Consider the following 17,136-nt stretch of genomic DNA (forward strand, 5'->3'; position numbering starts at 1 on the left):
ACAACTGATTCAAATGTGAAATGAAAACACAATAATGCAATGAATGTGTGAAAAAGTCCTTAGTTAATCTGTTCACATCTTACATGGCCTGATCTTGTAAAAGGCTGGAGCTTTGCACTGCAAAAACATTGAGAGTTAACACACGCTCTAATTTTTTGCTGCTTGGCGTAATGTCTTTGCACATCCATGATACAGTCCACCATGTAATCAATATAATCAAACATGTTTCCACTGTTTCAATGTCCACTTTGCTTCACGATTCTACACTTGCTGAATCAAACTTAACCTTCTCTCCAATCGACAACACTTAACTTTCTCACAGATCTATCCATGCTGGCAGGGACTGCACGTTTTTTCAGATGAGAAACCTTGATCTTAAATGATGGCTTACTGAGCAAAGCAGCATAAGTTTAAGTTGTGAGGGGCAAGGTTTAAAGGAGATTTACGAGGCAGATTTTTTACACAGAGATAGTGGGTGCCTGGAACTCCTTGCCGAGGGAGGTAGTGGAAGTAGTCACTTTTATGGGGCATCTTGACAAATACATGAATGAGATGGGAATGGAGGGATATGGTCCCCGGAAGATAGGGCGTTTTAGTTCAGTTCGACAGCATGGTTTGTGCAGGCTTAGAGGGCCAAAGGGCCTGTTCCTGTGCTGTAATTTTCTTTGTTCTTTGAGCACAATGATTTTGTACTCTTGCATGGCCTAACTCTGCTCTGATTGGTCAGCAAAGTCACTTGACAAACTTAAATTAATTCTGCTCATCTGGAGCGACCAATGGAGCATCTCAGCCTTTTCTGGAGGGTTTGCTATTTTGCTGATAGAAACGGTTGAAGACTTTGACATCAGCACAATTCTGTGTATTCAGAGTTCGACTCATCACAATTTTACTGTAGTTAAGCAATACCATCTCAGTAGATGCAATACCATTTCGGTAGATACATTTCTTAAAATATGGCACCTATCGACACGGCAGCCCCACAAAGTAAACAAAAAGAGTATACATGAAGCACAGATTTTACTTCCATATCAAATACATATATAGCATTATGAAAGAAAACCATAACGAACAATATTGAGTGAGGACATTGGGAAAGGGCAGACTTCCAAATACAAGAGGCTTCACTATGTACATTCCACACATTGTAGGAATGATTGCAAATTCTCGTCAAAATTCTTAATCCATGGCTTTTCAGCAAGACTTGCAGAGGGCATGATCAACAATTAAACCAATAATCCTTCAGTCAACTATGAAATGATCCAAGATGTCAGTAGGAATTAGGGAAACAGTTCATTGGTTGGAGTCGTACCCAGCACAAAAGGTGGTGGTTATGCTTGTTGAAGGCCAGTAATCGCTGCAGGAGTTTATCAGGGTGGTGTCTCAGGCCCAATTATCTTCAGCAGTATTACAGGACTTCAAAATACTCTGGGATTTAAAACACTAATGAAGAATATTAGAACAGAGTATTTAGTTTAGGATAAGCATCACAGACAGCCTTATATATGTGTTTTACAGAGGTACTGTCTGCATAGAAACACATATAATCACAGTTAGAGAATTTAAACATGTATTTTTACGTGTATAATAAGTATGTTATCGATCAGGCATACATCTTGGCTAATGGCACAGGATTCCAAAGTATCATGGGAAATAGGCCAGTTCAGTGAACCACATTCCTTATAATAATACACCCATAAAAGAATAACTCTTATCAATATGAGTACCAGACAGCTCAGTGAGTGAGACATTCATTGAACAAGAACAAGCTAGTGATTCCAGACAGCTAATGAACAGACCGAGTATTATACCAAATAATTAAGGGCGGCACGGTGACACAGTAGTTAGTACTGCTACCTCACAGCAACAGGGACCCAGGTTCAATTCCGGCCTCGGGTCACTATCCATGTGGAGTTTGCACATTCTCCCAGGGTCTACGTGGGTTTCCTCTGGGTGCTCCAAATTCCTCCCACAGTCCAAAGATATGCGGGATAGGTTGATTGGCTAAACTAAATTAACCCTAGTGTCAGGGGAGTTAGGAGGGTAAATATGTAGGATTACAGGAATAGAGCCTGGGTGTGATTGTGGTCGGTGCAGACTCGATGGGTCAAATGGCCTCCTTCTGCATTGTAGGGATTCTATGGTTTCAATTATAAGAGTTTAGGTCAAGTGGCCATGGGAAAGTCAGGCAGAAACCACTAGAACTTATTGTTTCCATGCTGTCCAGGAACATCTGTAATTGGCCAAGGAACATGACACTTACTAATGATGACTGACTTGTAATAATGATTGGCTTACGATGAGCCAGAAGTCAGGTAAAATGTCTTTTGGAAGTTGTATTGCCACTGTGATGTAACTTCACAGAAAATCTGGACTGCCTAGCCCTTCTCTCGCAGCGTGCATTGGTCAGTAAAGAAATGTCTTTCACCTGGACACTGTAGTCATGAGTCTTTGTATTAGCTAAAGTTAAGTTCAATACTTCACCTCTGAAAAATTCCCTACAGAATTGGCACTGTTAAGCAGGGCGACTCATCGGATTCTGACAGCAAGACACACCTCCTAAAAGCAGGTCAGTATTTTTTTTTGCAACCAGTCGGTACAGGAGTTGTGTGTTAGGCTATTGGGTTAAGTTGAGTGATCTGAACAAGGCAGAACACAGCATTACTGCGTAAAGAAATCGCGGTTAATGCAGGGGAGCAAAGACAAGGACTCTTGTATCTGCCTGAGCAAAAAGCCAAGCAATAGGAAATGATGTTGGAGGAAGAGACTCTGAGCAGTGGAGTGAAGAACCAGGAAAGTGTTAAGGGACAAGGACTGAATGACAGTGATGGTCACTCCAGACACTAGGGGTCTCCAATGAGGGATTCGAGAACAGTGCAGAGAAAAGGTTGTGTGGGATAAGGGCCACTCGAAAGGGTGATAGTCATTCCAGGCACTAGGAGTCTCCAGGAGAGATTCAAGAGGGAGTGAGAGACAGACAGAGAGAAGGAGAAAGACAGAGCAAATATTGTGAACTTAAAGTTGAGTTTGTATGGTCTGATTGTCATCGAACAGCAGTTATTAGCACCATCATTTGTTCTTGCAGAGGACAGCAGGCAATAAATGCCATGCTTCACACTTTGGTTTAACTTCAATTAATGTTTTATTTTCATTCCAGTTTAGAAATTGAGATTGCTGTGGAAAGAATGAACTGAAAGCTTTCATTTGTGTCTGATTGTGTTTAATAAAGTACTTGTATGGATGTTATTGTTATGCTCTTTGCTTTAACGTTTTAATGTTACTTTTCCCCCAGCTGAGATTTTACAATACAGAGCTCAAAATCAAATGGGAAATGGATTAAAGTATAAACCAAAATAAGCTAAGTTTTTGAAATTCCTTAATCAATGGCCATGGTAGTCCTCAAGAAAATACAGGAATTTGACAGAGATTTCGAGCTCTGCACTTTAAGAAGCTGGAAGTGGAAAGTGATTTGTTTAAATTTGATGAGCTGCAGCAATCTCTATATTGCATGTTACATTCCACTTGAAAGCTGTAGGAAAAGTTAACTATTTGAGCAAACAGTTGATTTGATTTTACATCGCTCCAAAACTCGTGCCAGCATTAGTTTATAAAGGTAGGTTTGTGAGAAACTATTAAACATGCAAATTTTACACATTGGCTGGAGAGATGTGAAAATGTGATAACCTTATTTTGATTGGGATAAGCAAAAGTTGGGATATTTGAAATGACTACGATAAATCTTGTTTTGGATTAATCATGGATCAAAATTTCTTGTTAAGTTCAAGGATATGTTTCTGATACAATTGGCAATGAAAAGATAATTCTCAAACTAAATTCTGAGAAAAAAATTAGTCCTGGGTTCCGAATGCTTGTCAGAGAAAAAGAGTAATGACATAATGATGACCATTTGAGAACTTTACTCTACCCCCTTTAGAAACTAGTACAGAATTAACCCATTTGTTCCAGCCAGGATGGATCTTTGTGTTTCAAGATCTGCAGTAACTTCAAGACATTTGGGAATTTATTTGTACATTTTCAATATAGTAAAAATTATCAATCTGAAACAAAATTTAGCAAAAGGGAGGAAGAGCATCTCGTGAGGAGTTACAAAAGATAGAATGGGCAGGGGAGCGCAAAGCTGCTTTTACGATTAATTGAACAACTTTTAGTAACAGCACCAGCTTTAGGGCTATGCGACAATGACAGGAATTATTATACTGCCATAAGTGACCCAACAGCATTCTGCCTACTTTGTAACCAGCATGTTCTTAGAGTACAAAGAAGTCACTGGAAGACAAAATAATAAACAAAAATAAAATGGAAAAACTTACCCTCCATGCAAAAAAAACTATTTCTTAATTACAATAATTCTAAAATTCATCGCAGGCCAACAGAACACCCATATTTTTACTTAAAGATGTCAGCCAGTGTCCTGCATCAAATATTTCCAAACCACCGGACCATACACAATTCTTAATCTGTCTCAATGCCCAGGGAACTCAATTCTACTTCACGTATTTATTTGATGATTTTTCCTACTAAATTGTCTAGGCCCAGAGGCATGAGAAAGGCTGTTCTTAACATTAGTGCCCCTTAAATGGATGAATTTGAAAGGAGGACGCCAAGAATTTAATGTTGGCAAGTGCGAGGTGGTCCACTTTGGTAGGAATAATGGTAGGAAGGACTATTACTTACATGGCGAAAAGCTGGGAACTTCCAATTCGCTTTTCCTCTATTTCACCTGAATTGGTTACTTTCTTCCACACCCAGATTTATTCATAAAATATTCTTTGAAAGGTACCAGGCATCTAATTATTTCTATTTACAGATAACTTTCACCACCATCATTAAACAAAAGCCTATTAATACTGCACCTCTTCTATAGCTTGAGAAAATACGCTCAATTTGCCAACACTTTAAATAAAAAACCTCAGAAAACATATGTATAATATTCCTGAGTCCATAAATGAAATTAGGATGGCTATGGTGAAGGAAAAGAAGGTGGGCCAAGTGGACGAATTGCCTGTCAAGGCAAACACTGATCATTGCATCGTAAACTTCAGATTAGGCCTATTGGGTTCTATTAGGGACAAATAGGGTGACATATGATTCGAGGCACAGGTCAATGTGTGAGCACTTAATGAATCCTTTCTATCAATGTTTTATCAGGGTGCAGATGCGGACAAAATATCAGAGACGGAAATGGCAGAGGGAATGAATGGGGTGAAATTGATAGGCAGGTTGTACAGGAAGGCTGGCTAACCTTAGATGGTAAGTTGTCAGGTTGGGAAGATGTGTTAAAGGGTAGAGACAAGACAAGAGAGAAAAGTATTAATGTGGAAAGTGATAAACACACCGTGACAGGAAGGGACAGAGTGTAAAAATAATAAATGGACAGATAAGGCTGAAGGTCACAAAAATAAAGACAAAATAAAAGCTCAGTTTCTGAATGCGTGCAGCAGTCGACACAAAACAGATGAACAGATTATGATAATAGAAACAAATCAGGGTGATCCGACAGCCATCACAGAGACATAGTTGCAGGATGACATACTGGGACCTAAATATAAAGATTGAAAATAATGGGAGTTTGTCTGAAAAATATGGTGATAACCACAGGGGATTTTAACTTGCATATAAACAGGCAAAAGTAGCTTAGATAAGGCAATCAGAGTATGTTTTTGGGAAAATTTCTTGGAACAGCATGTGCTGTTGCCAATCAGAAAACAAGCTAAACTAGACCTGGTATTGTGCAATGAGATAGGATTAATTACCTCAGTGAAAGCACCCCTAGGTGGCAAAATTATAATATGATTAATTTTTACATTCAGTTTAAGAGTGGGCCAAAACTAATGTTTTAAAGTTAAATAAGTGCAATTATGAGAGTATGGAAGTACAGCTAGCTAAAGTGAACTCGCAAATTAAGTTAAGAGGGAGGCCAATAGATATGCAGTGGTAGACATTTAAGGGGCTATTTCAGAATGAAAAAAGAATAGATACATTCTAACAGAAAAGAAAAATTCCAAGGGGAGAATACACCATTCACGGTTAAGTAAAAAAAGTTAGACAGTATCAAACTTAAAGAAAAGGTGTATAACTGTGCAAAAATAGGTGCTAGGTCAGAAGATTGGATAGGGTTTTGAAAAGAATGACTAAAAGATAATAAGATAGAAAGAAATTAGAGTACAAGAGAAAGATGGCAAGAAATAAAAAGATGTTTAACAAAGAAACAAGTTAATAGAGCAAACATTGGTCCTATAGAAAACAAGCCTGAGTAATTAATAATGGAAAATAAGGAGATGCCAGATTAATTGAACAAGTATTTTGCTTTGGTCTTCATTATAGAGGATATAACTAACACCCCAGTAATAGCTGTAAATTACGAAATGGAAGGAAGAGATTAACTTGGGAAAATTGCAAACGCCAGGGAAGTAGGACGGATCAAATAATCAACTTTATGAAAAGGAGCTAACTTTGATAAAAAATTGGCTTAAATACAGAAAGCAAAGAGCTATAGTTAATGAAACATTATCTTCCTTCTTCAAATCCGTGCTGGTTCTCCATCAACTCAAGCCTTTCCAACTGCTTGTTGAGTTCTTTCTCTGATTATTGTTTGACGTATGGCTACTGCCAAAATGCATCACCTCATACATCATCCTCACTGCTTGCCATCGTCAAAATTGGAAATTTCACTCTATACTCCCAATAGGATAGCTCAGTGGCACGGTGGTTCGCACTGCTGCCTCACAGCACTAGGGACCCGCGTCAATTCTAGCTTCAAATCACTGTCTGTGTGGAGTTTGCACATTGTCCCCTTGTCTGTGTGGGTTCCCTCCAGGTGCTCCGGTTTCCTTCCACAGTCCAAAGATGTGCGGGTTAGGTTGACTGGCCATGCTAAATTGACCCAAGTTAGCAGGGTAAATATGTGGGGTTACGGGAATAGGGCCTGGGTGGGATTGTGGTCAGTGCAGATTCAATGGGCCAAATGGCCACCTTCTGCACTGTCAGGATTCTAAGATGTTCAAATTTATCATGCGATGGGGGCGATACAGTGGTAGTACTGCTGCCTCACAGCACCAGGGACCCAGATTCTATTCCAGCCTTCGGTGTCTAAGTAGCATTCACGTATCCTCCCTATGTCCAACAAGTAACTACATGAATTTGCTTAAGAGCAAACAGGGTCAGAGGAACCTGGAGGGTCATGTGAACAGGTATTTGAAGGTGGTAAGATATAGTGAAGGAGCAGTTGGCAAGGCTATGGTGCCTTGAGCTTCAAAACTGAGGCCTTGAGTACAAATGCAGAGGAGTTATACCAAACATTAATAAAGCTCTGATTAAGGCACAACTTGAGTGTTGCATCCAATTCTGGTCATAACTTTTTTGGAAGGCTGGGAAGGACCTTGAGAAGGTAGAGGAGATTTGTCAAAATGGTTCCAGGGGTGAGGAATTTTGACTACAAACTAAGATTTGTTAAAAACCAAGCCATTTCTAACAACATAATAACTACGACTGAGGCAAAAAATTTTACTTTCCCTAAAAAGTAGCATGACTTCAGATCATTTCTTTCTAGCAAGTTTGTGAATTTCATCGATTTAATTGACGATATTAGACAAAGTGACATTAGCAACAGAAAGACCGATCTTTTAGGAGGAAATAACTCCTGACGTTAAAAAGCCGAGGAAATTGAAATCAAATATTTTCACAACGCTCTAAATCAACAAGTGGCATAACAAAGCAAATCAAAAATTACTGAAAACATTTACATTTGTACATTTTGCAACAATGGACATGACAGTTCTCTCTATTTATACATTTCCAAAGATGTATGTTGTTTATTGTTAAAGTGAATGGGCAGTCTACAAGTGTGATTGATGTGCATGCATTGCATTTTTCCAGATATCACAGTTACAAAGGGGTTAAGAACAGGTGCAATGAGGTGCTACGTTTCTCCAGCAGTTATTGGAACAAGAGTGGGCCGTTCAGCCCCTTGAGTCGTCCAGGATTAAATCAGAATTAAATCAGACCACGATTAATTTAGACCGCAATTAGATGTTGTAAATTTTAAATTCTGTTCCTTGATTAAAATCTTGAAATTAATTCCTGTGAATTAAAACTATCCATTTCTGATCAAGCTTTGGTTCAAGTTTTGGCTGAAAGATTCCTCTTTGGGAATTTTAAAAAGATGGCTGGCAGAGCAGTCACTGAAACAGAGAGAGTTTCTCATATGACCCAAAAGGACCAGCTGAAACACACTTCAGCTTACGCCTTTAATGCAGATCAAGCAGCAACTTGTGTTTAACTCTCTATCTTCCTCATATGAAGACATGCTTTTTTTTCAAAACATGAAAATTATACTTTATGTAGGCCCAACAGATTATCCAGTCTCTCAAAAGATCTGCAGTTATTGTTACTAATTTAGATTAGTTTGAGAAAATCTATTAGAAGACCTTCATGAAACATTAATAAAAGGTTTAAACACTAGAATAATACTCCCTGTTCCACTGTAACAAAATTGCTTAATATGAAAGTTAATAAAATCTATACTTATATATTTTCAACTTTAAACTCAAAGCACAAGTAACACATCAAGAGGGCTCTGAAAATGCAATCATATAAACGTTAATTAAATTCAAGTGTCCAGACTACGCAGAATTCCAGTTCCACACACTAGTTGACTTTTAATATCCACTGAAATAATTTCAGTGAACAATCACTGAGAAGTTCAAAACATAGAAAAAGAAACTGGACGAACTGGTCAGCAGCGACATACCAGTATGTAACCCAGTCCTGTCAGTCATCCTTGCAAATTCCTACTCAATAGCATCTGGGGACCGGTATGCCCAAGTCAGGGGAACTGTCCTACAGACTAGTAAACAGCCTGACAGGCTTCTTTACAGAAACCTATCAGGCAACATTACAGATTCCTCTTAGTTCTGAGATGCTGCCTGCTGGATGAAAAATGGCAAGTCACCTCAGCAGGACAGAATCGCAAGAACTTCAAATTTTATGGGGAACAAATTACATTACACGAGAAAAGGATGCTGACTGGTGGGCAAGTGGACTCAGACTGGTCCAGGTGCTGTCATGGTGAATGCACCAGGCAACAAGCTTTAGTTTAAACTCAAACTAGGCAAGTCGAATGTTGCAGGCTCTTTCTGCCACTTCTTTTCCTCTCTCCAGGAAATCTTGTTCTCTCTCGCCTAAATAGTTATTTAATTCGGCTACAAACTCTCGGATTGTTGCAGCACAGTTTCAATAACCAGAGGCCTAGCTCTTCCAAAATTTCTGCTCCTGCAATAATTCAAATAGAACTGTGGGTCCACATCTGGAAGCTCAGAGTAGGGTAGAAGCACTGGGAAACAATGGTTTAAAAAAAAAATCAAACATCACAGTCATTGAATGACAGTCTATTATTAGATCACAAGAGTGAAAAATGTCTAAGAAATACTGATAGCAGTTTGGGTTTAATTTTGAACTTTGTAAATTAATTGCTACCTCATGGCAGAGGTGGGAGGTCAGGTGTAACATGACTATTCCGGACTATGATGTGAATAGTTCGTATGAACTGAGTCAACTCAAAGCCAGACTGACGATGTTAGGACAAGACATAAGAACATAAGAAATAGGAGCAGGAGTAGGCCATCCAGCCCTTCGAGCCTGCCCCGCCATTCAATAAGATCATGGCTGATCTGTCACGTCTCAGTTCCACATTCCCGCCCTCTCCCCATAACCCTTAATCCCCTCTCTTATCAAAAACCCATCAACCCGCGTCTTAAAAATATTTAGCGAGGCAGCCTCCACCACTTCAACGGGCAGAGAATTCCAGAGATTCACCACCCTTTGAGTGAAGAAGTTCCTCCTCAACTCCGTTCTAAACCGCCCCCCTTTATCTTGAGGCTGTGCCCCCTGGTCCTACTATCCTTTCTGAGCGGGAAGAGTCTCTCCACCTCTATCCTATCCATCCCATTCATCATCTTATACGTCTCAATGAGATCTCCCCTCATTTTCTAAACTCTAACGAGTACAAGCCTAGTTTATTCAGCCTCTCCTCATAGCTCAACCCCCTCAACTCCGGCATCAGCCTAGTAAACCTCCTCTGCACTCCCTCCAAGGCCAAAATATCCTTGCGTAAGTACGGCGCCCAAAACTGCACAAAGACGCTTGAAAGAATTTTCCCTGAAACCTACTCATGCCCCCAAGGCTGAGAAAGCCTAATCTCCAGATTGTCTGGTAGAAGTTTACTTCAGAAGCACATCCTTTCTCTATGACTTTACAGACGAATGGACAAAATCAGCAATATTGCAGGAACACCGGCTCTCTCCAACACTTCTCTCCGATTCATGCGCCAGCTTGCTTGGAACATGTATCACTATTCTTTTATGATCTTTCATCATTGTCTTGGAAAGTCTGCCTCAACATTAGAAAGCACCATCACTAAAAGGGCCCTAGCAGCTCAAGCAAAAGGTCCACAATCTTCTTTCGAACGCAGTACAATAATTTCTCCATCAATGTCAACAAAACAAAGGAGATTGTCATCGACTTCAGGAAGCGTAAAGGAGAACATGCCCCTGACTACATCAGTGGGGACAAAGTAGAAAGGGTCGAGAGCTTCAAGTTTTTAGATGTCTGGATTACCTGTCCTGGTCCCCCCACGCTGACACTATAGTTAAGAAAGCTCACCAATGCCTCTATTTTCTCAGAAGACTAAGGAAATTTGGTATGTCAGTTCCGCCCTAATCAACTTTTACAGATGTATTATAGAAAGCATTCTTTTTGGTTGAATCACAGCTTGGTATGGCTTCTGCTCTACCCCAGACCGCAAGGAACTACAAAAGGTTGTGAATGTAGCCCAATCCATCACACAAACCAACTTCCCATCCGTTGACTCTGTCTAGACTTCCTGCTGCCTCTGCAAAGCAGCCAGCATATTTAATGACCCCACGCACCCAGACATTCTCATGTCCACCTTCTTCCTTCGGGGAAAAAGATACAAATGTCTGAGGTTACGTGTCAACTGACTCAAGAGCTTCTTCCCTGTTGCTGTCAGGCTTTTGAATGGACTTGCATTAAGTTAATTGTTCTCTGCACCCTAGCAATGACTATAACACTACATTCTGCACTCTCTCATTTCCTTCTCTATGAACGGTATGTTTTGTCTGTACAGCATGCAAGAAATGACATTTTTCACTGTATGTTAATACATGTGACAATAATAAATCAAATCAAAAGTAAAATAAATTAAGCTGTGACAATGTAGTCCATATCTCAGAAACAAATACAAAATCAATTCAATCAGGACCTGCGAATAAATTCCTGGTGCCCTTGGCTAAACTATGTCTTTGTTAATTTGGTCACTTACTCAACTTCTTAATATCAAACTCATTTTTTTCCTTTCTTTCATATATGCAATTACATTTAAATATATTTTCCTATTCCTGGTTAACATAACAGCACAAAAAATTATAATTACAAAACAATTATCAAAGAAATTCTAACTTAAACATTTTTCCTCTGTAGCTGCATTAGTGGGGTTTCACAGCATTTTGTTTACTGAGCCACATTTGAGCTTTAAAAAACATTCAGTGAAACCAATTTGCCTGCAGATAAATGATACTTTATTTGTGCCGGTTGGCACGTATCAGAAACTCGACCAGGCATTTTGGATTTTCAGTGTTAAATCCAGAAAATGGTCATGCACATGTGATTTCACATATAAAAAAATGTAATTACCCTTTCTTTTTATACATAAGTTCAGTTCCAGTCAAAGAACATCACAGGCTTAACAAAAAGAAAATCGATAGAGTGTGACCAGTTATACTGAATCTTAATGTTAAATTGTAGTGCTGAATTTCACATCAGTTGAAAAGGATCTCAAATACATACACATCCTTGCACAACTGATATTTTCCTGTGCTTATCAAATAATTTATTTTTACTCCTTTTAATACCTAATTAACCTTCGGTTTCCATGTAATAGTTGAGAGAGATTAAACAGGTCAAAATTGTGAAAAAGTATGTGGGTTGACTAAAAAGGGCAAAATGAACCAAATCTAAACACATGCAAATTAAAATGTATATTAATGTGCAGCTTACAAAATACAAAAGTAGAAATTAGTGCTTTTGATTACAATTGTTGAAACATGCCTGCAGCTAGGTCACATTGCTAATTATAAATTCTTGGATGTAAAAAATTCAGGAGAGATGGGGAACTCTTAGTTATGTTTAAAGAAAAAATCAAGTACAAAATTGAATAAATAGTGCGCAGATACAGCAAGGGTTCAGTTGAGCTACTTTTACAGATTACCCGAGGGGCAGGAAAGTGAAGATGAAATGTGTAGATAAATTAATTTCAAGTATTGACAATTGGTGAAATTGATTTCAGTCATCCAGAAAAGGGTTGAGATAGGGAAATATTTGTACTGAGAAGGGGGTGGGTGAAGGTCATGGTGTTCCACTGTGTTTAAGGTTGTTTCGAGTCAATGGCTCAGATTTCATTGACACAATGACAGTGAGCACAGTTATTATAGGATAAATCTTGAAAAACTTCCGGAGTCTGCACATAAGCGCAGAAATCCAGAAATGTTGTCACAAATCTCCTGCATCTCCACAAGCTGTATAGTTGCAGACCTCATTAACATACTTGGCACTGAAATCACGACACATGAACTTGTGGTATTTGCCTGCTGGTATTGCATTAAAGACTGAAAATAAAATTCAGGAGCAAGCAAGTTTCTGTGGCATATTAAGTATAATTCCTGTTGAACAACCTCACTTACGCAGAAAATATTTACAATGGAGCTTTATTTCTTCAGAAAGTTAATGCTGCAACTGAATAAAAAAACATGTTTTGATTGGATTTACTGTTGTCACACATATTGGTTTACAATGAAAAGCATTGTTTCTTGCACGTTACACAAACATTTCATTCAAAGTACATTGGGGAGAAGGAAAGGAGAGAGTACGGAATATAGTATTACAATCACAGATAGGTGTAGAGATAGAACAAGAGTGAAAGATAGTAATAAAGGGTATGCTGGTGGCAGCTCACAAGAAATCACCACACTCCCGTGCTGTTACTATATTTTTTGTTTCCTTAGTTCACTCCCTTAATTCCATCAATATTTTCTAAACTTCATTTCCCTTTTTGAACCTGACTTAAATCCAATTCATATTTTCTTCCTCATGCGTCTTGGCTCTGTGGCTCTCAGTGAGGATTCTTCAATCTGATTAATTGGAGAGCCTCATTGCTGCCTGGCCTGTTCAAAGGTTCACAAATTTCCTGAAGAGGGCGCTTCCCTGAAATAGACAACAGATTTGTGGAAACATCCACGACAAGTTTGCAAACCAGTCTGTGGCAACTGTCAACAAGGTGACTGCTAAAGCTGTCCCCTTGCCACTGAAAGCACAACTAAGGCCAATATACTACCACAGCAACAAGAGAGAAAGCACTGCTTGATTTAGCTCCGAGTCCATAATACTTGTCCATTCTACTTGTCAAAATATATTTTTAAACCAAGAACTATACAAACATGTACATATACATAATATTTATTATATAAATACAAGATTAAAATGTAAATACGTAATAGATATATACTTTATCAATTTTGACATGTTAAAGCAATAATTACAAAGTGTATTTTATACATCCCCCAAATTATAGGTGCACAAATAGGAAGAGATTAGAGATTAGTAAAAGTAAACATTGTTTGCTTTGAGGCAGAAATCAAAATGGGGAATAAGGAAATCACAGAGACAATAAACAAATACCTTGCATGTGTCTTTACGGTAAAAAATACAAAAGCATTCTGGAAATCGTAAGGAACCATGGGGCTAGTGTGAATGATAAACTAACGCTAATTTATTTTTAATTTTAACAAAATACGCGAAAAATTAATGGAATTAAAGGCTGACAAACTCATGGACCTGATGGCCTACATCGTAGCATTTTGAACAAAGTGATTGCTGAGATGATAGATGCACTAATTTTGATCTTCCAAAACTTCCTAGGTTCTAGAACAGACTCCACGCAATGGAAGATAGCAAACACAATTCTACTACTCAAAAGGGGAGGGAGAGAGAAAGCACAGAATCATAGACTGCCATCAGTAGTAGGGAAAATCATAGAATCTATGCCTAGAGATGTACTAGCAGGGCAGCGAGAAAATAATTAAATGGTTAAACAGAATCAATAGGGATTTACGAAAAGGAAACAGTGTTTGAGAAATCTGTTTGAAAGTTCTTTTAAGGCTCTAACTGGCAGGATACACAAGGGGGAATCAGTGGATGTAGTGTATTTTGAATGGCATTCAATAAGATGCTAATACAAGAGGTTGGGCGGGATCATAGCAGGCAGGGCAGAAAATGTGATGGAGCGGCAAAAAATCTGTTAACTTTTTGGATCAAATTCTTGACCCTCAGCAGGCTGGACTAAAATCCCGCCCCTTATTCCAGCAAATTAGAGCTCAATGACAAAACTGATACGACAACAACGCAAAGTTTCACAACACAAACATGAGATTGAAAACTGGTCTCCAAACATAAAATAACTCGGAGAAATTTTTCTCAAGAACTCTATTTAATTCAGTCATTTGTTGTCAGCTTCATCAAAAAAAATAGAAACTTTGAAAGGAACTGAGAAAGGTTTGCTGAAAAAAGTTATAATTCAATATGCCAAATTAATAGTGGATTATATTAAAGGAACTTCAGCTTACATCTCCTGAAAGGTTAATGTATCTGAAAGCAAACCAATTTTAAACAAAATGATTTTTCAGCTCCCACATAAACTTTGTTCAAGAACCCTATGAACTAAATGAAATCATTATAATTCACAATGAAATCATTTGTGCTAAACATTGATGGTTTAATCCATTGTGCAAAATCACAATGTTAACTTCACTCAGAAGAATGCCTGATTAATAATGCTTATATTAAACCATTTCTAATTGAAATATTAAAACCACTCCTAACAGCATTCCACTCTGAAAATATATTATCAACTTTTTACCTTTAATTGCATACTAAGCATCCTGCTGCTCACTAGTTTCACCAACTTTGGAATTAGATATCAAAATCAAAAAGTTGCAGGTTTAAGCTCCACTCCAAAATCTATGTTGAAATTTTGTAGCATTCATCAATGTCTACGTTCTCAGAGGTAGCTTTGAAATGAGAAATTAAACAAAATGGCCTGTTCAGGTGACCATAAAAATACTTCAAGAAATTCATTGCCCCAGCCAAGGTTTATCCCTCATCTAACACCACCAAAAATAATGAACTGGTTATTAATCCCACTGGTGTCTGTGAGAATTTACTGTGTGCAAAGTGCACTCTAGAATGTCCTTAGACAAATAAATACAAGGTGCAAGTCCATCTTTATTATAACTTATTAAAATACTAGAAAAGGATTTCATTTTGAAGATGAAACACCATTAATATAACCACAACATCCCATCTCATACCCTCCTCCATTCAAAGGGACAAGGAACCAATTTCCAAGCCTCCACTGAGTACCCCAGGGGTAGGGAGGAAGAAGAAACAAAAGTATGGCCTCTCAAAAAGATTTACCATTCATTTTCTCTCCTGTATACAATAATTCCTGATTGTGCAGATGAAATCAGCAGTTCAGTGTGCACTGGGCCACAGGTTAGAAGCTGTGGCTGTTGTGTGATTTAGCTGTTCCACTCCTTCGTATTACTGTACCACACAAAAAAAAAGCCACTTAACCAAGCCCTGAAAACTTTGCAACATATCCTGAAGCACTATTAATCCTATTAATCAGTAAACTATGACAAGATAATGCAACTGACACTCTCAAAGTCATTGTATTGTGCAATTTTAATTTCAAATAAATGTGTGTCACAAATGAGTCCATGAATTGTTTTTAATTCCATTTCAAACAAAACATAGACAAAATTGTTGCAAAACAAATTTTTGATTATTCAAAACTTGAAAAGTGGCTTGTGTTAGCAGCATAGGCAATGAATTCATAATGTCAGAGTCAAGATTTAAATAACTATTAATTGTTCAAAACCCAATTTTCAATTCTGAAATTGCTAATGAGTTTTTAGTTTCCAATCAGCAATCTGTCAGTGGCAGCCGTTACATAACTGAACTGATGGCTGTTATCAAGCGGTACAAGCACAAGTTCAGTGGAAATAAAATTATGACAATGCAAGAATTCAGAAAACTTTCTCATCCACCGACTGGAAGCCTATTTCAAGCAGCACTTAAATTTGAGTACTAACTGCATGACACCAACCCAAAATATTCACGTATGCAGAGCTGTGCAATAATTCACAGCTTGAGACAAAATTTGAATTTTCAAAGGTGCCACCCATACATACCTTCATCAAAGTCAGCATCCTCCTCTGTATGTTGAGGGAAGGGGAAACAGTTGGTAATTTCAAGGCGATCATCAACCACAAGGCCCAGCAAAACCCCTTGGACCACTTCATTGCCTTGACCCTCCTCCTGGAAATGTTTGATGATCTTCAGCACAACCTGCAGTTCAAACATAGTAATAAGCCCATGAAAACTCAATATCCAATTATTTAGAATCCAATATATATTTGTGTACTTGATACATAATCAAGAGAAAAGGGCAAGAGATAACGAGGCATGGGATAGGATAAATATAGAATTGATATGTGCTATTGGGTCAGGAGAAACAGAGGCAGAGAAATTCCCTTGGGCTGGGAGGTGGGAAGGAGGAGGGGTGGAGACCAGCGCGCACACACACACAGGGACTAAACATTGAACTAAACTTCTATTCCCTCCTACCTGAATGTTTTAGGTTCCTGATGACAGCAGGACTGTTAACTTCTGGCTTCCACTGCAGGTTAGGATATCTCAAGTTACCCAGTTTGGGAGACAGATGAGCAAAGGGGTGGGGCATGTGTACTGACTGGAGGTGCAGAGGGCAGGCAGCATGCACAGGGATGGGATGGTGGAGAGCAGGCAGAGGTGGGGGCTGGAGGTGAAGAAGAGACAGAGGGCAGAGGGACGTAGGCCTGGTGAGGAAATGAAGGAATGCAGAGGGTGAACGGTAAGATGAAAGAGATGGCCTTTCTTTACATAAACCTGCCGCTCCTACTCAGCAAAGTGGGCAGGTGTGCCACAGTCAATTTCACCTCCCATCCA

The 17,136-nt window shown here is 38.7% G+C and overlaps 1 protein-coding gene across 1 annotated transcript in view; it reads right to left on the minus strand.

The window, feature by feature from the left end:
- LOC145346410 (eukaryotic translation initiation factor 3 subunit H-like) overlaps window positions 1-17,136 on the minus strand; it is a 135,555-nt gene that overhangs the window by 107,461 nt on the left and 10,958 nt on the right. The window contains exon 2 of the mRNA XM_080193571.1: window positions 16,341-16,497. Coding sequence (XP_080049697.1) covers window positions 16,341-16,497 — 157 coding nt within the window. The remainder of the gene's footprint in view (window positions 1-16,340; window positions 16,498-17,136) is intronic.

The sequence above is a fragment of the Carcharhinus amblyrhynchos genome, chromosome 8, assembly GCF_965287045.1.
Source record: "Carcharhinus amblyrhynchos chromosome 8, sCarAmb.v2.hapA, whole genome shotgun sequence".
Lineage (NCBI taxonomy): Eukaryota > Metazoa > Chordata > Chondrichthyes > Carcharhiniformes > Carcharhinidae > Carcharhinus > Carcharhinus amblyrhynchos.